The 25,313-nt window shown below is 38.9% G+C and overlaps 1 protein-coding gene and 1 pseudogene across 1 annotated transcript in view; one reads left to right on the top strand and one right to left on the bottom strand.

Annotated features, from left to right (window-relative positions):
* GRXCR1 (glutaredoxin and cysteine rich domain containing 1) overlaps nt 1–25,313 on the bottom strand; it is a 308,046-nt gene that overhangs the window by 9,091 nt on the left and 273,642 nt on the right. Inside the window, exon 3 of the mRNA XM_060655141.3 lies at nt 1,897–1,962. Within this exon, the coding sequence (XP_060511124.3) occupies nt 1,897–1,962 (66 nt within the window). The remainder of the gene's footprint in view (nt 1–1,896; nt 1,963–25,313) is intronic.
* Nucleotides 3,474–4,078, top strand: LOC132692566 (putative tripartite motif-containing protein 61; annotated as a pseudogene).

Genomic DNA, 25,313 nt, shown 5'->3' with positions numbered 1-25,313 from the left:
GAAAAGCAGGTAGATAAAAAATAGTGGGTAGGCACCACAGAGCTGCACTGTCCAAAACAGGAGCCACTAGCATTTGGCTATTTAAATTTAATTTTAAATCAAATAAAATTAAATAAAATTAAAATTTCAGTTTCTCAGTCACACTAGCCATATTACTTGCTATAACAGTGACTATAAAGTGCTCAATAGCCACATACAGCCCATGGTTACCACTTTGGACAATACAGATATGTTTCCATCATGGAGTAGTTAGAAGAAATGTATTAAATGTTCACATAGCAACATACATGGCCCTTAAAAACAAAACATAGTGCCTAGTGAAGACAATTTGCAACAAAATAAAAAATATTTTATTTGTGTAAAATATTACACAACAAAAATGCAATGCTATATTACATAACAGCATGACAAAAATGTACGCAGAAAACAATAATACATATTAACCAAGTTAAATCATTTAAATAAAAGATATGCATTAACCTAAACTCATGGTTTCAGGGGGTTGGAGTCGAGTATAGGGACAAAAAGAAAGAAATAAGTCCATCCACACAGATTTTCAAGCTGAGAGGAGTTGCTGACTATATAGTCCATGCCCTCACTGTGTTTGTCTTTCTGGAAGAAATCACAATGGGGGGGGTGCTTGGGTGGCTCAGTTGGTTGAGCGTCAGACTTTGGCTCAGGTCATGATCTCACGGTTCGTGAGTTCGAGCCCCACATCGGGCTCTGTGCTGACAGCTCGGAGCCTGGAGCCTGCTTCAGATTCTGTGTCTCCCTCTCTCTTCTCCGCTCATGCTCTATCTCTCAAAAATGAATAAACGTTAAAAAAAAAAAAAAAAAAAAAGAGAAATCACAATAGGAATGAAACATGATTCCTAAAACCAAGGAGCCCTTGGTTCGTTTGGGACACCCATCAAATACCCAAGGAAAGGTGATACACAAGTCAAAGGATTGTGGTAAGCACCCAACAGAAAGAGGGTTATAAAAATTCCAAGGTGCAAGAGACCAGGAATGATCTGGGGAAGAAAGGATACTGTAAGATGGGCCCTGAAGATGGTGTAAGTAAATGAGGACCTGGAATAAGAGCATTCTAGGCAGACAAATCAGCTTGCACAAAGGAATGGTAGGAAGAAGCCACAGAGAGTTGTCTCTTGCAAATAAAGAACAAAAAGTGGTAGAGAATCAGAGGTGAGGTCAGTGGAGGAGACTAGACCAAGAAGAGCTGGCAGGGCTTATAGATACTGGGGGCCCATATTGCCTAATTCACCTGGGAATGTCCTGGTTCATGTGTGCTGTCCCAGAGAAATCATTAACACACCCTCTTTACTCTCAAAGTGTCCCAGTTTGGGCCAGGAAAGATATGACTTTCCTACCTATGGAGAGAAACAGGCTGATAATATAGTTTAGCAGAGGACTCTCTGGTTCCATATTGATTTGATACATTACATATTTGATCATGCATTTCTCTGATGCTACGATTGTAAGTATTGGAACAAAGTTAAAGTGTGCACTTTAGGAGAAATAATTTTTCTGAAATGTTTAGAAATGATAAGCTGGTCCGTGGGAAAGATAATTTAAATGAAAAATTGTAAACGTGCTTCAAGACAATTGCCTGATTCTGAAACACCTCATCAACAGCTCTATTACAGAGAATTAGGCTCTAATAAAGCTGACTGGGATTCTCACCTAATACTATGAGGTGGGGAGAAGCTAACACTAAAGTCACTCTAGCTGGAGCAAACCTAATGGCAGGTGATACCAAATGAAAACTGCCACACGTATCCCATTACATATTTGTAAGAACATGGGGAGAAAAATTCAATTAGGAAAACTCAATTACAATCAGAATGTGTTTTAACATTTTGATTACTAAAAATAAGTTGCTAAAAGCACAATTACCTCAATTTTGGTTAAGAGGTCTTGCAGTTCTCCTGATTCATTCATTGACAAAATTTTCTCAGCACCCTATTAACAAGAAAGGGTGGGGTGGGGGAAGAAAATCCATTTTGTTAGTATTGGAGAAAACAAAGTTCTAGCCAGGAGAGCTTAACCCACAAGATATTGAACACCATTCTTCCCTTGTAAGTAAACTTACAACCAGGAGGCCAAAGAAGGGAGGAAATTTCTTTTTTCCTCCATATATTCTCCCATTTAGTAAGGCTTAGTGGGAGCAAGAGGACGACTGCCAGCAGAAGGTGAGAGCTGGGAATCCCACAAATGTCAGATTATGTCCAGATATGTAAGGTTCCAGCACACCCTTCAGAGTTGTTCAGAGAGCCTGAAGGCAGCTCTGCCATCTGGGAAAGGAAACCATTGAGCAAACTCCCAGCCTGGGCTGTCTCCACCCTATTCCCAGTGGTGTTGACATGACCCTTCCTTCACGTGTAGAGATAGCGGCAGCTAATAATACTAATAAAATTAATAACCACTGACACTAATTAAGCACACATTATGAGCTGGGCACCCAACATCATCTAATTGGAAGTTGTAGGCTCTATTAATAGCACAAAGTGAGCCTCAGTGAGATTAAATAACAATGCCAAGGCCACCCCGAAAGGAAGCAGAATGGGAATCTGAACACAAGCAGGGAACTCACTCCAGAGCCATTGTTTTTAACTTCTAAAACTTTACTATGAAAATGAGAATGGGGGCAATGTATGCACTTTCCAAACAAATCATAGTGTTTCTTCTAACTGCCTGATTTTCCTTCCCTTTCCAGCCTCTTCTTACATTCTCCTGCTCGATTTTCCTTTCCTCGATAAGGAAGGAAATTATTTCTGATCAAAGGCAGAGACCATGTGTGCCTTGTTCACAACATCTCCCTGGCATGGAATAACAGTTGTTGGCACAGAATAGGTGTTGAATCAGTTTTTGATTGATCAACAAAATGGGGAGAAATAGCACCACACAATAAATACTTCTTGAGTTCCTATTTGTGCTGGGCAGGATGGAAAACAAAAACTCACTTAAGATATTTAAAACGTCCTTGTTCATAAGGAGGTCACTATAGACTTTTATGTAAACACGCAACAAAGTAAACCACAATGCAGAATGGGAAATAGGTGTTGGAACCAGGCTCTGGGGCCACAGCAGTCTCTGGCCAGAGAGGGGCTCAGCCATTTGCTCCAGGAAAGATTCCTAGTCTTGGACCTAAAGCTACTTTCTTGAATGGGAAAGTCATTTAGGCTGACTTTACATCATTGAGTGGAAAAAACAGCAGCCCAGCTAATCTGTTCTAGGATGTAATCGACTCCAGCCTGTGGAGTATTCTTGGCAAGAGACTCTAGAGCTAAGGGGCAAAGGGATAAACAGGTTTATACAAGCTATCATCAACATGCCAATCCGGTGAAAATGAAAGCTGGTCAGTTTCCAAGGTCTGTGGGAGGATACCCATCGCTCACTGGGTCCTGAGTGTTAGCGGGCCAGGCTTTACTACAGAACAGATTACCTCATCCACCACCTTTGTTCATGGCTCAATGGAGTGTGTGACATCCCTGGCAGGCTTCCAAATAGGGGCTAGCTGTCCCATCTGTCTGGACTACTTGAAAGACCCAGTGTGGGCATAACTTCTGTCTCTCTTGAGTCAGTCTGTCCTGGAAGGATCTAAATGATACTTTACCCTGTCCATTTTGCCATTATTGTTCTCCAGGAAGGAAATTCATAAGCAATCCCCAGCTGGGCAATTTGATGGAAATCGCTAAGCTACTATAAATAAGAAGAAGCCAGAGGAAGAAGAAGGAAGAGAAGCTCGTATCTGAAAAAGCATAATTAAGTGTGGCCTTCTTCTGTCAGAAGGACTGGAAAGTTTTGTCCACAGTGTAGTTTCTCCACTGATCACTGGAATCACTGCATTTGACCCGGAGAGAAGGCTGTTCCCCATCACAGGAAAAGATTGGAGAATTGCACTGAACCATGGAAGGAGAGAGTGGAACAAGTAGAAAAGGGGATAACTATGCAAACCAGAAAATCATTGGAACTGAAGAAGAAATAAAGTCTGAGTTTGAGCAACTTATGTGGTTTCTCAAAAATGAGCAAGAGACTGTTCTTTGGCAATGACAAGATGAGGAAATGGATATTTTAATGAAACGAAATGAAAACCTAACATTTTAAAAGCATCTTTCCACATTAAAACATCTATTAAAGGAGATAGAGGGAAGATATACAAGGTGAAAACTGGAACTACTAACAGATGTTAAAACTATCTACCATAGATATAAAACCTTAAAGTCCCCTGAACCTTTTTCATGACAATTAAAGGAATATGGCAAGAAGGAGAAGGAGGTGGAGGAGGAGGAGGAGAAGGAGAAGAAGAAGAAGAAGAAGAAGAAGAAGAAGGGGAGGAGGAGGAAGAAGAAGAAAAATAAGGAGGGGACAGGGAGGGGAGAGGGAGGGGGGAGGAAGAAAAGAAGTGTCAAATGGGTGATGCAGAAAAGGGCAACTAGGAAATCATAACATGGGGGAAACGGATCTGCTTATTGATGGCAGAGAAGGCTTTCTGAGCTTGGCAGAATTTGATCTGGACCTTGAAGCTTAGGGGAGGGGAGGTTTCTAAGATGAGGTAGGCAATTTTTGTAGTGATGTATAGGAACCTTTAGTTCTGGGTTTTATTTTACTTCAGTTTATCTCATAAAATTCATGTCATCTTAATCACCATCAGAAATGTCAACCTCATATATTAAAAAGCACTAGGAATTAACACACAGGGCTACAGAGGATATACGTAACTGTACAAGGCAGGTTATATTCTTTAGTTTGTGGGTGGTTTGGCCAGGAGGACAGAAGAGACATACCTAAAGCAAGAACCAAAGTGATGGAAGCACCAAACAAAACATTAAACTCTAAAATGTAGGAATAACTGGTAATATTTTACTTTTGCTGCATTCTATTTCTTTTAAGAGTCAGCCACGCTAAAATGGGAAAAGCCCCTGGGGACTCTGGTCCACCAACTAAAGCAGCAAGGGAATAGATCATTTTTCTACAATGAAAGAAAATGCACCACATGACCCCAAGCAAAACGAATGCACCAGAGAAGCTATCAGGCATCTGCTTTCCAGCTCTTTTCTTCTCTCAGCTGTCAGCGCTCCTTAGCCAGTTGTTTAGAATCTGATGCAGAGACCCGGAAAGGCCTTTCTCATTACCCATCAACACATGAAATTTTCCCTGCCTCAGCCAAATAATTCCAGCACCATCAACACGACAAGAGTAGATTCTACGTTTCAATAGAAACACAGGCTTTGCTCACATTAAGCAACGTACCCAAACTCTGTTCAAGACACACCTGGGGTCTGGTGCACAGGTGGCATACCAAGTGCCAAAGGTGGAGAAAATTCTCTGGAACAGAGACCTGAGAGCTGAGTACTTGCTCCCTCTCTCAACTGCTGCTACTCAATATAGCATCCACCCACAACTCCACCTGGCCCGCCCCCAGATCATTTCCTTGGAAGGAGCCCTCTGTTCTTTTGCCAAGTACTGAACAGAAACAATAGTCAAAATCCCCTGCTTCCCCACTGGGTTCCAAGTCCCCAACCTCCACCTGACCTGTCCTTGCTGAACTGAAGTGCAAGATTTTACAGGGCAGGACAAGGAAATCTCTGCCCTCTCTGCTCCTAAGCAGCAGCAGCAGCAGCTGAGGCAGGATAGGGATCTCAGCCTTGCTGGCAAGTGTCAGGGAAAATGAGGTTCCTCCCATCCTGAGGCTTGGATAGCGCTCAACCTGCCCTGCGCTGCTCTGCATTTACCCAGTCCAAAGGTCTCATTCCCTGCAGCTTTCCACCACAGACATTCTAATTATTACTTGGTCTATAAAGACACTTGTGTGCCCAAAGAAGAGAGCGTATTTTTTTTTAATTATTTTTTTTAATGTTTATTTGCTTTTGAGTCAAAGAAAGTGTGAAGCGGCAGAGAGGCAGAGAGAGAAGGAGACAGAATCTGAAGCAGGCTCCAGGCTACCAGCTGTCAGCACAGAACCCCTTGTGGGGCTCGAACCCACGAACAGCGAACAGCGAGATCATGACCTGAGTGAAAATCAGACACTTACCCGACTGAGCCACCCAAGCACTCTGAGAGTGTATTTTTTTTTAAGTATTAACATTCTTAGGGGATAATCTTTTCCCGCTTGGTATTTGGTTAAGAGTATCACATATGAGTTTGTTAACTTCTACAATGTAAGTCTATTATTCAGTTCCATGCAAGTAGAAATTAATCTTTCTATTATTGGCATAGTTTGCCAAGACTTCCAGGATACCTATGGAAATATCTCTAATGCATTTTTCAATTGATTCAGAATCTTTTTTTCTGAAAATTAATTTAATCCTGAAATTAATGATACTAGTAATATGCTTTTGGTGCTTTACAGACATTGGCTTTTTTAATCATCAGTGCAAGATAAGCATTATTATCTCTCTTTTTTTTTTTAAAGAAGAAACTGAAGTTTGAAGAGAATAAGGAACATGCCCAGCACCTTTTAGTTAGTCAATAAAAAGCCTGTCCAGATCTTGAACTCGGGTCATATTGTCTCAAAACATACATTCTTTCCATTGTTCCATGCATGCTGCCTGCTCACTGATATAATTTATTAGTGAAAAAATGGTACAGATAGCTCCCAGTCTGAGTAACATGACAGTCTGTGTTGGGATTCACTGTTGACATGGGTCCCAAAAAAGCCAAGTGAATGAAAGCCTTCACTGCAATGACTCCAAACAGGATGAATGTATCAGAGAAGCTAAGGAACATCTCTATTCTTTTTTTACTTCAGTGTCAGGTATTTTCAGTTATTTCAAATACATTGCATATTCCAGAAAAGGACTTAGTTCATTATAAACTCCAATATATGAAATTAACTCTATTCTCAAATTCTTTCCCCCTTAAAATTCTGAGCAGTGAGCTGTGACATGTAAACAAGTCACTTTACTTTATATGTAACAAGCTTCCCAGAGATCAGACAGTCTACATAATCTTTTGTCACATGAATCACCAAAAAAGAGACCCACACCTTCAGGCAACAAGAACAGGTTAAGAAAAGACATCAGCCCCCTGCTGATTAGGGCTGCTGGACACTCACCCACCATTTGTGATCCATGAATGTACAAAAGGGGCCACCATACTCATTTGTACTCATGTCCATTCATTTATTTCCACATTCAACACAATTTTGAGTCTCCATTATGGGTTAGGCATTGTGCTAAGTGTTTGAGATATAAACAATAAGCAAAAAAAAAAAAAAAAAAAAAAAAAAGGCTCCCTGTTCCTGAGAGAATGTAAAATCTTTTGGAGTAGACAGATGTTAAACAAAAGGTCATACAAATAAATGTAAACTATAACCGTCATGAATACTACAAAAGAGTTGTTGGTACAAGATGTTGTGAAAGTGTATCTAATAAGGTGCGATTAACTTAATCAACAAGATGAGGGAAAACTCCATAAAGTAATGATTAAGTTGTTATTTTTATGATTGATAGTAGGTAACTGAGTACATAGATAGAATGAAGGAAGGAAATTAATTAGAGCAATAAGGTTACCAAATATCATATGTACATGATCCTTCGTGGTCACCATCTTATTTCATTCAAAATAAGAAAAACTATGTTCAATGAACCTGCCTATCAGATTCTGCATAGTGTTTTGGACTGGTGCCCTGGAGGAAACATAGGTAAGATACCAGGCCACATGATCCTTCGTGGTCACCATTTTATTTCATTCAAAATAAGAAAAACTATGTTCAATGAACCTGCCTATCAGATTCTGCATAGTGTTTTGGACTGGTGCCCTGGAGGAAACATAGGTAAGATACCAGGCCACAGGGTCAGTGACCTATTTTACCAATAAGATGAGGAAAAGTTTAGATTGGTATAAGCCAGCTTGGATTCACCACACTCTTCTAGATCTCTGTGAAGAGTTGTTAGGCCAAGGGTTTCCTTGACCATCATCAAAAAACGATATAAACAAATACAGACATTTAAGTATTTTTTCTCAAGAATTACTTAAAATCACACATACAGGCGTTAGCTGCTCCAGGCTGATATACCTCCACGCTAATACCCAGGCTCTAAGATTCCACGTAGGACACAAATGTTTGGAAACTATTGACCTGAAATTTTTGAGAGGTTCAGAAGAACTAAAAATAATGTTCTCATTAACCAAAACCAAACAGAATTTTTTTTAAATTTATTTTTATTTTTTTAATTTACCTGCAAGTTAGCATATAGTACAACGATTTCAGGAGTAGATTCCCTAATGCCCCTTACCCATTCAGCCCCTCCCCCTTCTTACAACCCCTCCAGTAACCCTCTGTTCTCCATATTTAAGAGTCTCTTCTGTTTTGTCCCCCTCCCTGTTTTTATATTATTTTTGCTTCCCTTCCCTTGTGTTCATCTGTTCTGTGTCTTAAAGTTCTCATATGAGTGAAGTTATATATTTGTCTTTCCCTAATTTCGCTTAGCATAACACACTCTAGTTCCATCCACGTTGTTGCAAATGGCAAGATTTCGTTCTTTTGATTGCCAAGTAATACTCCATTATATATTTATACCACATCTTCTTTATCCACTCATCCATTGATGGACATTTGGGCTCTTTCCATGCTTTGGCTATTGTTGATAGTGCTGGTATAAACACTGGGGTGCATGTGCCCCTTCGAAACAGCACGCCTGTATCCCTTGGATAAATACCTAGTAGTACATTTGCTGGGTTGTAGGGTAGTTCTGTTTTTAATTTTTTCAGGAACCTCCATACTGTTTTCCAGAGTGGCTGCACCAGTTTGCATTCCCAGCAGCAGTGCAAAAGAGATCCTCTTTCTCCGCATCCTCACCAACATTTGCTCTTGCCTGAGTTATTAATGTTAGCCATTCTGACAGGTGTGAGGTGGTATCTCATTGTGGTTCTGATTTGTATTTCCCTGATGATGAGTGATGTTGAGCATTTTTTCATGTGTTGGTTGGCCATCTGGATGTCTTCTTTGGAGAAGTGCCTATTCATGTCTTTTGCCCATTTCTTCACTGGATTATTTGTTTTTTGGGTGTGGAGTTTGATAAGTTCTTTATAGATTTTGGATACTAACCCTTTATCTGATATGTCATTTGCAAATATCTTCTCCCATTCCATCGGTTGCCTTTTAGCTATGCTGATTGTTTCCTTCGCTGTGCAAAAGCTTTTTATTTTGATGAGGTCCCAATAGTTCATTTTTGCTTTTGTTTCCTTTGCTTCTGGAGATGTGTTGAGTAAGAAGTTGCTGCAGCCAAGATCAAAGAGGTTTTTGCCTGCTTTCTCCTTGAGGATTTTGATGATTTCCTGTCTTACATTTAGGTCTTTCATCCATTTTGAGTTCATTTTTGTGTATGGTGTAAGAAAGTGGTCCAGGTTCATTTTTCGCTGTCCAGTTTTCCCAGCACCACTTGCTAAAGAGACTGTCTTTATTCAATTGGATATTCTTTCCTGCTTTGTCAAAGATTAGTTGGCCATACATTTGTGGGTCCATTTCCAGGTTCTCTATTCTGTTCCATTGATCTGAGTGTCTGTTTTTGTGCAAAATCAGAAATTTTAATGTATATATACATATATGCATATTGTGTGTATGCATATATGTTATATATTACTTAATTTTAACTTTTATTTGCATTTATTCATATACCACTTCGTCTTACTAAGAAAGCTGCCTGCAATAAAAGATACATATAATGATAAAATAAAATAAAATTTGAATAAAAATTCAGGACAAAAGAAATGTCCTAAATACATTTCAAAATGATAGCTATTATTGAGACTTAAATTTATTCTAAGGCAGCTCCTGAATTCAAACAAAGTTTGTTTTAGTGTAGTACTCTAACAATGCAATGTTTTACATAACACTTTAGATGGTCTTGCTATTATAATAAATAATACCCCTGCTTTTTCATTAACCATAAAAATATAGTCTCTAAATAAATGCCATCACAGAAGTGGCTCTTGACTCAAATAGTACAAGTTTTTTTTATCCCTCCTGCTGGTTTAAATCAGGCTCCTTTTCCCTTTCGCTTAACCACTTCCCTGCAATTTATTTCTCTATATTTAACTGCACACCCTACATTGCTTGTTGGAGTACCTTCTAGTGACTGGGATGCAACCCAGACTCCTGAGCATGGTTGACACAAACCTCCACTATCTGGCTGCACCAACCCTTCCAGCCCTGTCCTTTAATGCTATGTACTCCTAATACTCTGAATTTCTCTCCTTCTCCTGGACATACCAGGTCCTTCCATGAGATAATATGTCTTTGCACATGCTCTGTACCTTTGCCCCAAATTTATTCTATCCTTCGCAGCCTCTCCCCAAAAACTTCTAGACATCCCTCCAAACCCAAATGAAATGTTACCTTATTGATGAAGTTTCTTTGATTTTCCCAGGCAAATATCAGTATTCCTTCCTCTGTGCTCTGAGACCACTTTGTGCCCCCCTGCACTGTGAGCCCAGTGGTGATTAAAGCAACTGGGACTTCTTCAAGGATCCAGCGCTTTGCGTGGTGCCCCATAGGCACTCAATAAGTATTTGCCATATTAACATCTTCAGCCATTTTGTAGTAAATACATTAGTAAATACTAAATGTAGTAAGTGTAGTAAAAAATGTAGTAAAAAAAAAAAAAAAAAAAGCATTACATTCCAAATGGCTATTTCCCACAATGACTGCTGATTTAAAAAGGAAAGATAGGGGCACCTGGGTGACTCAGTGAGTTAAGTGTCTGACTTCAGCTCAGATCATGATCTCACAGTTTGTGAGTTCGAGCCTCACATCGGGCTCTGTGCTGACAGCTCAGAGCCTGGAGCTTGCTTCTGATTCTGTGTCTCCCTCTCTCTCTGCCCCTCCCCGCTTGCACTCACTCTCTCTCTGTCTCTTTCTCTCTCTCAAATAAATAAATAAACATTAAAAAAAAAAACAAAAAGGAAAAATAACAATGGCATAAATCAAAAGGCACCTTGGTGAAGGTAAATCTGCAAGCTGATGCGATTTGATGATGGACTGCCAAACACCTACAGGAGAGAGGGGTATGGAGACTGTGTGACTGCTTCCCCCTAACCATCACTTCCTTTAGCTGGGCACAGGACAGGAAATGAAGAGCAAACCATTGGAGGCTGCGCTCTCATGACGACTGGTAGGCTGGGCTGTCTGGTGCCAGCTACTGAAGGATTTTTCTGCTGTGTAATCAGGAGAGCAGATGGCAGGGCTGGCATTCAAGGACCTCAACCAACACCTAGCATGACGCCTGCCAAAGGACGTGCTCAGTAAATGTTTGTTTCTGTGGCTGCCAGACCCACCAGAACGGGAGGTTACGTCAACCCTGGAGCCAGGCCACCCGAGCCCTGCTGACAACGGCAGACTTTACTTCAGGAATCGGCTTGGGATCATCTCCAGTACGTGAACCAACTCCATGGAGACCCTGGAGTTCTACACCAAACACTTAGGCCTGGAAGATGTTCAAAGCAGGTGTGGTGATATCCCTCCAGTGTCTTAAAAAAGACACAGTAAAATCTCCTCAGAAAATCTCATTCTAAAGAGCATGGTTTTCCTGTGTCCCTGGCAGGAAGAATTAACTGCAAAATTAAACTAGTTGACTTGTTTTGTGTAATTATATAATACAGACTTTTGGGTGTTGAAAAATGCCTGCCAAAGGCAGTGATTTAGGTTTTCTGTAATTAATGTTGAGCTACTTTTTTCAGTGTAGCTACAAAGAACACTTTTCTCATGGAACCAATCTTGATCTTTATAATAAAGCCATATCATCAAAGTAGATGATCATGGGGATATATTATTCTCTTTTCTATGGCAGAAATCCATCTCTCTTGTTCTTTTATTTATTTTTTCTGGTTCCTTTAAAATTAATATTGAATCACATAAAAGTGACATCAAGTCCCTAGGGTATTTTTTTTAATTTTTTTTTAACGTTTATTTATTATTGAGAGACAAAGAGACACAGCGGAAGCAGGGCAGGGGTAGAGAGAAGGGGAGACACAGAATCTGAAACAGGCTCCAGGCTCTGAGCTGTCAGCACAGAGCCCGACGTGGGGCTCAAACTCAGGAACCAGGAGATCATGACCTGAGCCGAAGTCAGTCGCCCAACCAACTGAGTCACCCAGGCGCCCCAAAGTCACTACTAGGTTTAAAAAAAAAAAGATAATATTGGGGGATCGAGCTAGAAGCCGGAAAACAGTTTTACTTAATAGATTTAAGACTGTTGTCTACTACGTCACAAAATTCCCTGCATAAATTGATTTTTAGAATGCAGTGATTAAGTTCACCAAAGTTTTTTTTTCATTCAGCTATAATTGACATATAACATGTTACTAGTTTAAGGTACATAACATAATGATTCAATATTTGTATATATTGCAAAATGATCCCCACAATAAGTCTAGTTAACATCCATCACAGCACATAGTTACAAATTTTTTTCTAGCGATGACAACTTTTAAGATCTACTCTCAGAAGCTCTCAAATATACAATGCAGTATTGTGAGCTGTAGTCACAATGCTGTACAATACGTCACCAGTATTTATTTATTTTATAACTGGAAGTTTGTACCTTTTGACCCCCTTCACCTATTTTGCCTCCCTGTCCTGTGCCCCCACATTTGGCAACCACCAATCTGTTTTTTGTATTTATGAACTCAGGATTTTTTTTCCTTGAGATTCCACATATAAGTAAGATCATACAGTATTTGTCTTTGTTTGTCTGACTTCACTTATTAGCATGAGGCCTTCAAGGTCCATCCATGTTGTCAAAAATGACAAGATTTCATTCTTTCTTATGGCTGAATAATATATATATTGTGTATATGTGTGTATACGTGTGGCTGTGTGTATATTGTGTATATGTGTGTATATGTGTATATATATTGTGTATATAGTGCATATATGTATATATATATACATACATATGTATATCATAATTTCTTTATTCATTCATCCATTGATAAACACCAAGGTTGTTTCCATCTCTAGGGAATTGAAAACATTGCTGCAGTGAACACAGGGGTGCATACACCTTTTCGAGTTAGTGCTTTTGTTTTCTTTAGATAAATACCCAGAAGCGAAATTGATGACTCATATGGTAGTTCAATTTTTTTAGGAACCTCCGTGCTGTCTTCCACAGTGGCTGCACCAATTTACTTTCCCACCAACAGTGCACAAGGGTTCCGTTATCCCCACATCCTCCATTACATTTGTTATTTCTTGTCTTTGATTATAGCCATTCTAACCAGTGTGAAGTGATACCTCACTGTGGTTTTCATTTGCACCTCCCTGATAATTAGTAATATTGAGCACCTTCTCATGTGTCTGTTGGTTATCTATATGTCTTCTTTGGAAAAAAAATGTATTCAGATCATCTGCCCATTTTTTACTTGGATTGTTTGTCTTTTTGCTATTTAGTTGTATGAGTTCTTTATATTTTGGGATATTAATCCTTTATCAGATATGTGATTTGCAAATATTTTCTCTCATTTGGTAGTCTGCCTTTTCATTTTGTTGATGATTTCCTTTGCAGTACAGAAGCTTTTTGGTTGATATAGTCCCACTTGTATATTTTTACAACCAAAGGTTTTATTTTTTATTTTTTTAATGTTTATTTATTTATTTTGAGGGAGAGAAAAGAGTACAAGTGGGGCAGGGGCAGAGAGAGAGAGAGAGAGAGAGAGAGAGAGAGAGAGAGAATCCCAAGCAGGCTCTGTGCTTGAACTCATGAATTGTGAGTTCATTGGAACTCACAAATCGTGGAACTTGAACTCACGAATTGTGGAGCCAAAATCAAAAGTTGGATGCTTAACCAACGGAGCCACCCAGGCACCCCAGCCAAAGGTTTTCTGAATACAATTCCAGATTAAATCCTAGTGCCCCCATTTACAAATTAATTTAACTTGGACAAATAATGTAAATAAAGACTCAGCTTCCTGGGGAGCCTGTGTGGCTCAGTTGTTCAAGTATCTGACTTCAGCTCAGGTCATGATCTCATGGTTTGTGAGTTCGACCCCCACATCAGGTTCTGTGCTGACAGCTCAGAGCCTGGAGCCTGCTTCAGATTCTGTGTCTCCCTCTCTTTCTGCCCCTCCCCAGCTCATGCTCTATCTCTCTCCCAAAAATAAATAAACATTTAAAAAAATTTTTTAAAAAAGACTCAGTTTCCTTATTTGTAAATTGGGTATAATTATGTTTGTAATGTTGTTGTAGAGATTACATGAGATATATAAGTCTACAACAATGTATGGCATATATTAGGAATTCAATAAATAGTAGTTGTTTATTTATTATTATTGTTGTTGTTGTTGAACTCTGAGAAAATTTATAATTTAGGATCAATTTTGAGCATACAAACATTTCCTGTCTAGAGTCAATAAATAATTTTTAGAAAAGGATGTCAATAAGAGTATTATATTGCTTTCAGATGATGCCACCGTAAAGTAAAGAGAATGTAATAAAAAGGGAGGTAGAGGATCATACAAAATATTGGGATTAAAATCTCAATTTTGTGATTGAAAAAGAAAGGTGATATGAAATTTGAGGACTTTCTAGCTACATTGTAGACATGCTAAACTACTATGAGAGATTTAACTAGCTTTCAGCCAAGGTTCTTCGGAAAGTCAGAAACTGAGGACAGTTAGTGAACAATATTACTGAAGACAAGTCGATTATTTTTCTTGGGTAACACAGAATTTAATCACTCAGGAAAAATATATGAGGAAGATTCATGTGGTGAGGGTAGTTGAGAAATATAATTAGTTGATCCAAATGTCAATTATAATTCCATTAATAAGAAGGAGATCCTACTTAAATAGGCCTAAATCCCAAATGGGATCCAAGGATATTTAGACATGGACAGGCTATGGAAGAATCATCACTGCAGCTTAGATGTTCAATAAAAATTACCTTATCTTTAGTATTATGATCTTAGTAAAATTATCACTCCTACCTAGTTGCTACTAGAAACACTTTTCTATAGTGTACTGAAGTTCATGGTCATGAAATGAAGCAGATGACCTATTTTTATAAGGTACTATAATGTTAAAGAGTCATCAGTTGTCTAATAATTGTTGTTTTTTAAACTCATGAGAATAACCCAATGCATCTTCCAAGATCCCAGCAGGAAACTTGGATGCCCTAAGACTTTAATTGAGGAGCATTTAATGAAAGGATAATCTACAGAAGTGTGGACAACAGTAAATAAACCAATGGGCTTGGTGAATCACCAGGGGGGTGGGCAACAATGACGGTGGTCTAACAATCTTGAGGAAGGCATTGTATGCAGTAGCTGTGGGAACTCAGCAACTGCCCAAACTGCACCTCAGTGTGATGGGAGCAGGGAACGTAAATACCTCTGTCCCACCTCACTCAGATCTCCCCCTTAGCCTCCTTGTGACTGAAGTCAGAAGGCGAAAGCATCTGCTTGGAGGCATCTGTAAAGTTTGCCTTTCTGTGGCTCAGAACAGTGAAGGGGAGAGAATGGATCTGGAAGGGAAAACAGAAAAAAGGGAAAACAGCCCACCAGCCATGAATCACATGATTCCTTTCATTCTATTGGAAACGATCCCAGTTTGAGTCCATTTATTATGTGTCTTCAGAACAAGAGAATAAGAATGACGAGAACCTTTCTGTAATCCTATGGTGAAAGGAAGTGAATCGCATGAGTAACCAGATATGTTGGAAAGGCTGAACCACTGGAGTTAAAATTGTGGGTTCAGCCATATATTAAATCCTATCTCTGCTACTTAATAGGGTGTGCAGCTTGGGCAAGTTACTTACGTCCTCAAAACCTCAGTTTTCTCAGCTACAAAGTAAAGAGAAAAATATCACTATCAGGTACAGTTGTAAGAAATAAGTGAGATAATGTATGTTATGTACTTAGCATAGTTCCAGGTACATATAGACCATTAGTAATGAGAATAATATTTGTTTATTTTTGTTGTTTTCAGAAGATTAGTAATGGACTTTCCATTGAGCCTAATTCCAAAGATCCATTTTGAAGGACTCATTGTCAAGTGTTTCTTTTTTAAATCAACTGCTGTGACCTCCTTACAGTGGGACTATTCTCCTTCTATTGGTAGTGTGGAGAGAATATTAATTACCTCTACTCCATTGTCACTGTCCACTCTTCATTGTCATTTTCATTCCAAAATCCTCTGAAATTGATTTAGGCATAGCTTTTGTGAAAGAGTATTTTTCCCAGCCTCCTGTGTAGTTAGATGTAGCCGTGTGCCTAAGACCTTCCAGTGAGATGTGAGCAGAAGTAATGCATACAGCTTCCAGGCCAGACTCTTAAAAGCAAACGGATCATCCTACTCTTATTCTTTTTATCTTTTAACAAGGTGGAAAAAAATGTGATGAGTTAAGCCATTTTTAACCATGCAGTAAGGACTTACCCTGAATGGAGACGCAGTAAGACAAAAATGACTTATGGAGCAGAGATCATCTATATCCATAGATCACTACCAGCTCAGACTTACTTGAGAAACAAATAAATATCTACCTTATTTGAACAAATAACCTACGATTCATAAACAGATACAGATATACATACATATGGATGGATGGATGGATGGATGGATGGATGGACCAACAGATTTAGGTAGAGATATAGAGACAAAGACAGAGACAGATAGAGAAGATAGAGATAGGATAAGGATGACATTATAGAAGTGAGTTGGAGGCCAGCACAAACTTCTGGGTACTGTCCAGAATTTAAGAATTTTTTTTTAGCTATAAGATTTAGGAAAAGAAGTGAAACAGGATGGCAATAATAGCCTTGTCCAGAGAGATTTCTTGTAGATATTTTTAGATTCTTTCTCCATTCCTTTCAGAACTCTCCCTGCCAGAAGTGTCTTCTATTTGGAGAAGGACACCAAGGAACTAATTGTGTAGGCAGGTCAGGAAGGATGACTAAAATTCGGGTCTCTAAATCTGGACTGAGAACAAAGCCTGGTATTCCTTTGTCATCTCCCTTTGTCTTGGCCTCTACAGCCTCCAAAAAAAGCAAGTTTGGGATTTTCTCAAAGTTATAAGGTTCTCATGATTCATTTCTTGAGGAACTTGGCTGTTGCAGTGGTAGAACAATGCCAGGAGGACAGTTCTTAAAGGGTATGGGAGGAGGGGGGGTTGAGCAAGGGCCTTAAGTGAAGCTTCTAATAGTTTATTGAGCACCCAGAATTAAACATGTGTTTTACAGCATTACCCACTTAATGTTTACTGCATCCCTACAAGTCCTCTTTTAAAAGCCTCAGTTTTAAAATAGGGAAACTGAGACTCAAAGAGATTATAAAAGTACAAGTGTTACAAGAGTACTTATTCAAGAGCATCACACAGCTAATAGTTGTCAGAGTCAAGGTTCACATCTAGATCTACCTGGTTCGAAAGACTATGCTTTTCTTCACTGAACTTCACTTTTTCCATATATATATTTACAAATAATATCTACCTCTAAGGGTTACTGTGAGAATAAAGCATGATATTAACACATGTTAAGCCACAGTTTAATATAGAACATAATAAGTGCACCAGGGGCACCTGGGTGGCTCAGTCAGTTGAGTGTCGCACTCTTGATTTGGGCTCAGGTCATGATTCCAGGGTCGTGGAATCGAGCCCCACATTGGGCTCTGCACTGAGCATGGAGCCTGCTTATTAAGATTCTCTCTCCCTCTGACTCTCTCCCCTGCTCACGCTCTCTTGCTCTCTCTCTCTAAAAAATTTTAAAAATAATGCCCATTACTACTATTATTACTATAACTTTTGTACTATACTCATACACCACGATATTAATATATCACAAGTTTTATCTAATGTTCAGTGATGGTAGATGACAAAGACCATAGATTTTAGATCTTGTCATTTTTTGGGTCCCAGAGACTGCTTCAGCATTTCATTTAAGCCATCAATGTAGGCAAACTTCTGCCTTAAAGTCCTGACCTGTGTCAGGTCTCCTATTTGCCTTCCTGAAGCACAGAAGTAAATGGTTGGAAATCGAGGCAATCTGTCAGAGGACATAGGCGGGTGTGTTTCAGGGCATCCAGAGAGTAAATATGAGCCCTCTTACTTAGAAGACAAACTAATGCAAAAGTTATCCAGAAAATGACCATTTATCTCACCCAACCATTTAATAAGGTAAGGCAAAGTCATAGATAATAAAGAATATACTAATACTAAAAAGATGAAATAAAGTAAGAGAAATGAAAGCATACTTGAAGCAGTAAAACGTAACATAAAAAAGTGGATTCCAAGATAAAAAGAAGTGTAATATAATCAATGAAAACTAGAGAAAATGAAGCAAATAAAAACTAGGAAAAAGATATTAGTGAAATAAAATATTATAACCAAGGACACAGCAGACTAAGATAATTAAGATAAAGAGAGTCCCAGAAACATTTTAAAAATAAAATGGGAAAAAATATTTGAAGATAGGAAATTAACCAGTTAAGATATTACAAGGTATGATAATAAAAGCCAAAGAGTTTTATTAGAACGTATAAATGAGGCAGCCTCTGAGACCAGAAGCATAAACCCTCGTATGGAAACTACCAGGCTTTCAAAGCCAAAGCACCTAGTTACTAAACTATAAAAGGTACCACCAAGTAGCCAGGTCCTCTAATCACATCATAGCCATCAGTCGATCTTGCCTCCTCGGTTTTTATCACCTCACATCCAACCCATCGGGAAATCCTGTGGATTCACCTGCAATGTTCCGTTTGAATCGACCCATTTCTCATCACCTCTACTGCAATTCCCTGCTTTTATTCCTGCATGCCTCCAATTCTCTTCTCCATGGTGGCCAGAATAATATTTTACAAATTCAGAAGGGTCGCTTCACTTGCTTTCTCCTGATTCAAAGCAGCAAGCACCTTTGCTTTCCATTTATATCAGAAGCCAGATCTCTTACTGTGACATATAGGACCCTGTGCACTATGGTCCTAATTCTCTAACCCACCCTGTGGGTTAGACTCACCTCTGTCTCAAGCTCACAAACTTCCCATTGGGCTTTCTTTCCACGTTCTTTTACTCTTAGAACATGCCAGCTTGTTCCTGCCTTAGAGTGTTGGCATGTACTTAAATGTACCAAATCTCTACAATCAGAATGCACAACTCCCAGGATCTCTTTATAAGGGCCTCATCGTCATGCTCCAAGTCCTAGCTTTAAGTCCCAGATCCTCAGACAAACCTTTCTCAGATCACCCAAATTAATTAAACCTTTTTCTAATTACTCTGAATCCCAGATCCTATTAACTTCCTAGCAGTTTACAATCTATAATTTAGTACATATTTATTTACCTGCTCATCTCCTCTAGTAGAATGTAAGCTCCATAGAAGTAGAGACAATAAGCTATTTGATTCAACACTGTATATAACTGGGACCTGGCGTCGGGCTGGACTCCTATTCGTTTCTCATAAATATTTGCTGAATGAAACACCACAGAGCGGGCTTCCTTTCCAAGGCTTTGGACTCCCTGGTGGACAAGAATCCTCATGATTCAGAACCAAGGAACAGAAAGCAGGATGCTTGGTCTACATGCCCTTCACCCACACCTGGCATCTCATTTGCCCATGAGTGCTGCCCACCTTGGATATTAGTGTCAGGATAACTGGGTACAACAAGATTGAATTCTGTGGCCATCTCCTTGATGGGTATAGTTTGCAATCTGGTCACAGTCTCTTCTCCTACAGTGACTCTTTGTTCTTGAACAAAATAAGGTTGAATGGCACAGCATTGTCATCATTGCCAAAAATGAGCAAACATCAGCAATTTGTTATGGTTCAACTTAATACATACGTGCCAGCCCACAAAAAAGGAGCATAGAATTAAAGCTAGAGAATGTGTTACAAACAAGAAAATGCATCCAACCAGTCTCTCAAAGGCTACCATGACATATGGGCATATTTTTTAAATTAAAGATGCCGGCAAACACCCAGAAACTAAATTCTGTTCAATACAGGTTTTGTCTATATCAGACCACAAGTATCAATAACCTTTTCTATGAGACCAAAATCAACTATCATCTCTTTATCCCTGACATTTCTGATCAGGATAAAAGAGGACAGGAAAAAGAAGAAGGAAAAAAGAAAAATCATAGCACTGGTTCACTTAGCTCAGCATTCAGGAACAAATCAACTAAAATCTAAGGTGGATATCACATGCATGCCCAATAATCACAAGCAAGGCATTCGGAAGCCCCCAGTAAGGTACACACACTGCTAAGGATGTATACTCTGAAGAGTACAAATAAATAGTTTTCCCCTGCAGAGAAACTCCACATAAATGCAGACACCATTTCTCACAGTGCAGAATAGATAACTGTCACTGGCCCCGGAATTCAGTGTTTTACATCGGATACTTTCCAAGAGTCAAAAACTCAACTGAGAGAGCAAGCATGAGCCTCTGCAAAGTTGAGCATCAAACCCCATGCCGAGCTATCATTCAGGGAGGCATGAGGGGCTTTTGCCCCTGCTCAAGGTGAATTCAAAACCTAACTAACTAAATTAGACAACCATATTTAAGGCAAGCAAAGAAATGACGCAGAGACTCACTGGAAGCATTTTACTTCAAACACACTCAACTGAAGATCAAGGAAAGCAAATCTGGCCGTAGTACAAAGCCATCCAACAATCTCTGAGGAAGAGGTAAGAGTTGAATGGAAGAAGGAGGAAAATGCCTGTAGTTGCACATGTTATCCCTGATGTATGGCTGAAAAATCCATGAACTGGTAATACGGTCTTAGCCTCCTCCCACCATGTGGTTTGATACTAACACAACCAGGACAGGCTTATATATCATCACAAATAACAAACGGGACATTAAGGTGAAATTAAACTCCAGCAACCCTCTGATATCCAATGGAGTAGGCTTGTTGTCTGCTTGCTGATGCTTACACACTGTTGAGCCAAGCATACGCTTTTCTGAGGTATTAATAAATGGAAGCTTTTTTTTGTTTGTTTTAACTCAGCGAATGATGAACTTTATAGGAGTTTTTTTGTTTTGTTTTGTTTTTGTTTTGTTTTTTTTAATTCTCACTGTTGCCTCAAGCAAGATACCTTTAAGGGAAAAAGCTGTGGCAAGGATATGCCGTGTTTGGGGCCCGCTTGAGGGAAAAGGTAAGCCTGAGGATGGAAGGAGTACAAACAAGAGGTGGCCAAGGAGCATGGCCTCACCGTTCTGTAGGAGATAGACAAAGATTCTTTGTGTTTGCTTTGAGAGAAAGAGGACAGAGGACTGAGAGAGTGGCGGGGTGAGGGGAGGGAGTGCAGCGATAAACGGGGGCAATCCGAGGCTATGTGGTGAGGCACCTGAAGGGCCGGCCCTGCAGCCAAAACAACTTTGAAGACGCTCCTGTTTAATTGGAAGTTGTCTCTGTCAAAGCATGTTTGTTTAGCGCGAAGCAAGTCTTGGGTAAATTCTGCTCTGAGTCTTGAGTAAATTCTGCTCCCGCTTGTTTTGTGGGTATCATGTACAGAGAAGCCAGCAAAAGACTAAATTTCATGTCAAGGCTGAGTATGCCACAGGAGAGAAACTGCACAAAGAAGAAATGCATCCGCAGCAGAAGTGATCTCAAGAATGCCAATCTCTCTCTGGGGCGCCTGGGTGGCTCAGTTGGTTAAGCGTCAGACTTCGGCTCAGGTCATGATCTCATAGTTTGTGAGTTCGAGCCTCGCGTTGGGCTCTGTGCTGACAGCTCGCAGGCTGGAGCCTGCTTCAGATTCTGTGTCTCCTTCTCTCTTTGCCCTTCCCCCACTTGTGCTCTGTCTCTATCAAAAATAAAAAAATGTAAAAAAATTAAAAAAAAAAAACAATGCTAATCTCTCCACCCTCATTCCCCTTTCACCCTCCAGAATTCATGAAAATCACAGTGAGGATGTTGGACATGTATCAGGAATGAAGTTTTACACTTTAACTGAATGTCACCCAAATCCTAAGCGGTCAGGAGACCCAGGTGTCATGTGGGTTGTGCTTCAGTTAAGCCCTTTGTTCTGAAATTGTTAATTTTAAAATACTTTTTGATGTCCCAGAAGGACCAAATGTAGGTACTAAATACCAGATCAACAACACGAGTTGTATTTCAAAGTCAAGAGAGCCAAATCTGTTCATTTGTTAATCAGTTTTTTTTTTTTTTTTTAAGTCAGTTCTCAAAATTTATCTGTGACAGGGACACCTGGGTGGCTCAGTCCTTTAAGTGTCCGACTCTGATTTCAACTCAGGTCATGATCTCACAGTTTGTGAGTTGGAGCCCTGTGTCGGGGTCTGCACTGACCGTGCGGAGCCTGCTTGGGATTCTCTCTTTCTCTTTCTCTCTCTCTCTGCCCCTCCCCTGCTCATGATCTCTCTCTCTCTCTCTCTCTCTCTCTCTCTCTCTCAAAAGAAATAAATAAACTTAAAAAAAATTATCCGTGACAGATAAAACTGAACAATGACCAAAGTCAAGAAGCAAGATGAAAAAAGTAAAAAAATTCTTGTTTAAATTTCTGTCTTCAGAGGTCATTATTCCCTGAAACAAACCCTCTGCATTATGAAGTAGTCAGGACACGCCTCCCATTTGCAGATGAGGTGATTCTCTGCTGGGAAATGCAATCATCATGAAATTCAAGTAGGCCTGCTCGAATGCAGACCCTGCTGTATTTGCTTTGTTTTATTTTTTCAATGAAAAGACACAGTTTTTTTCCCTTATAAAACTTGGCCACTTGGATGACTTTTATTCAATCATTTATATTTCTTTTTTTTAATAATTTTTAATTTATTTTTGAGAGAGAGAGTGAGAGAGCACAAATAGGGGAGGAACTGAGAGAGAAGGAGACCCAGAATTCAAAGCAGGCTCCAGGCTCCGAGCTGTCAGCACAGAGCCCGAAATGGGGCTCGAACCCACGAACTGTGAGATCATGACCTGAGCTGAAGTCGGAAGCTTAACCGACTGAGCCATCCAGGTGCCCTGCAACCATCTATATTTCCATAATTTATTGTTAACTTCACCAAATATTTGAAGTTTCTCATAGATGGCAGAAAAGGAAAATAGCATAGAGGTAATCCAAATTTCAACTTCCAATGATCTATTTAAAGACATTATCTACCCAAAAGGTATCATTCCTATGAGTAATAATCTCCTATTAATATAGAATATTTTATACATCTATCAGTTAAGATAACCATAAGTGACACACAGTTTGTACGCCATTCATTTGCTCAATAAATTGTCAAAATGGTTATAGACTCGACATAAGAGCCTGAATTAATGCGGTCAAAATGGTTATAGACTCGACATAAGAGCCTTAATTAATGAATTAAGGAAAAGGAACAGAAAGAAACAATATTCAGGAGGTAGAATCCAGAGTTCCTGTAGGTCAAGGGATCGTAACCAAGGGTGACCATCCCATTGTGAGTGATGAGAGACAAAGAGGAATACACACACATATTGTAAGATACTCATCTTTGATTAATGCCTATTTTGTTAGTATGAAAGATTAACTTATAAAATGTATAGTATCTACTGGAGTTTACATTTTTATACAGTCAGGATGCTATTTTACCATCTTTTATAATTGCAGTTTTGAGGGTATGTAACAGTCATCTTCAAAACACTGCAATTAAGAATGACAGCTCTCCACAATAAATCTAAACTTGGAGGATTTATGGGTTTTGCTATGTAAATTTGCAAAGCGATGAATACTTGACAATTTTTAAAGCAAAAGTAAAAACTGGTCACAGGCAAATCTTTTATGATACTAGAATTAAAAAAATATACCTTCCAAATACATAGATTATTAGTCAAGATTTTTTCATTGTGCAAACCAAAGGGTTCACATATCAAAAAGTAGAAGTTGAAAAAAACGACGATGATTTATTCTCCAAGTAACTTTAGGTCAAAGTTAAAGATGACTTATTAGGGTCATAAAATAGCAGTGGATGTAGTAAATTTATGTCTTTGCTTTGTTCCCTGTCATATTGTAACCAAAGCTATTTCTACCCTGCCATAATGTGTATTTTTAATCAGACAGTATTAGCCACAGCAGAGCAAACCACAAGTCACAAGGACAGATGACTGTAACTCTATTTATGTTAGAGATAGATTTCTGTGACATTGCATATAAGCAGGATTTATAAATCAGATTAAATTTCCACTTCACTCCCATAATAATTTTGCTTCTAATGATATCAGTTTGACCCTAAATTTCATCTTTAAAAACCTACTTGGAGAAAATATATAATTTTTTTCTGCAGGTTTCTAAAGTAACCACAATAGTCTCAAAAAATGATATCTACTCTTTATTGATTAAATGCTGCCCGTGATAAAGTAGGGTAATGAAATCTGAAAGCTTTAGGATGTTTATATCTGAGGTGTTCTCTGGTAAGAGTAAACAGCAGTAGGAAAGCTGGTTTTGCCTGAACAATTATACCATAGTTTTGCTTTAAACAACTTCTAAGCCCTCAGACTCCATGAGACCTTGTCTTGAGCTGGCTGAGTGGGCCCTTCAATTCTTCAAAGGTAAAATTCTGTTTATTTTGCACACTGCCTTAGAAGGAACCTTAGAAGAACCATTAAAAATCTACAATGTCATTCCCTAATTTGCCAACTCATTGTATTGACTTAAAGTGTGGCATACATATACGTAATGTACTTTTTATTTAATGTAGCAGATGCATTGGAATTTTAGTAACATTTGCCCCACATGTGCTTTCCCAAACACTGCCAATTCGGCTGTATAGGATTGCAGATACAAGTTTCTTATAGCGTGGATGTGGTAAACTAGTGACTCCTAGTGGTTGGCACATAGAAGTGCAAATCATCTCTTCCCAGCAAAATCCAAACGAAGAGGGAAAATGATACATACCGCTTCATTCCCTTCCAAAACAAACAAAAAACTAAAAACCAGTTACTGCTACCAGAAATATTCTTAAATAGCCTGCTTCCACACGTGCAAAGAAAATACATGTATAAATAAACATTTTAAAAAACTCTTACTGATAAAAACTACACTGGAAATTGTCCAAAGCAGGAAAACTAAAGTTTATTGATGAATATTGCTGAAATACAACGATAGCTTAATATTCCCGTATCTGGGATTTTGTCCCCAAAACACAATTCAACAGGAACAAAAATCTATATCCAACATTCTCTATAAAGCAAACCACAAAACTGGAAAGATTAATTTCCAAGAAGAGTGAAAGATTTTAACAAATTCAAATATGTCACCATGATGATATATAATAAAGTCATTCTCAAGTTTAATTATAAGTACTAGGGGAAAAGTGAATGCTGTTTGTCATAAATACTAGGCTTAAAAAGCAGAGAAAAATAGTTCATTCGTTGTGAAATGTCACCATAAAATATAT

Source organism: Panthera onca, chromosome B1, assembly GCF_046562875.1.
Source record: "Panthera onca isolate mPanOnc1 chromosome B1, mPanOnc1 haplotype 2, whole genome shotgun sequence".
In the NCBI taxonomy this organism is placed as follows: Eukaryota; Metazoa; Chordata; class Mammalia; order Carnivora; family Felidae; genus Panthera; species Panthera onca.
Note: the sequence above shows the minus strand (reverse complement) of the source record. Positions and strands in the feature narration are given on the sequence as shown.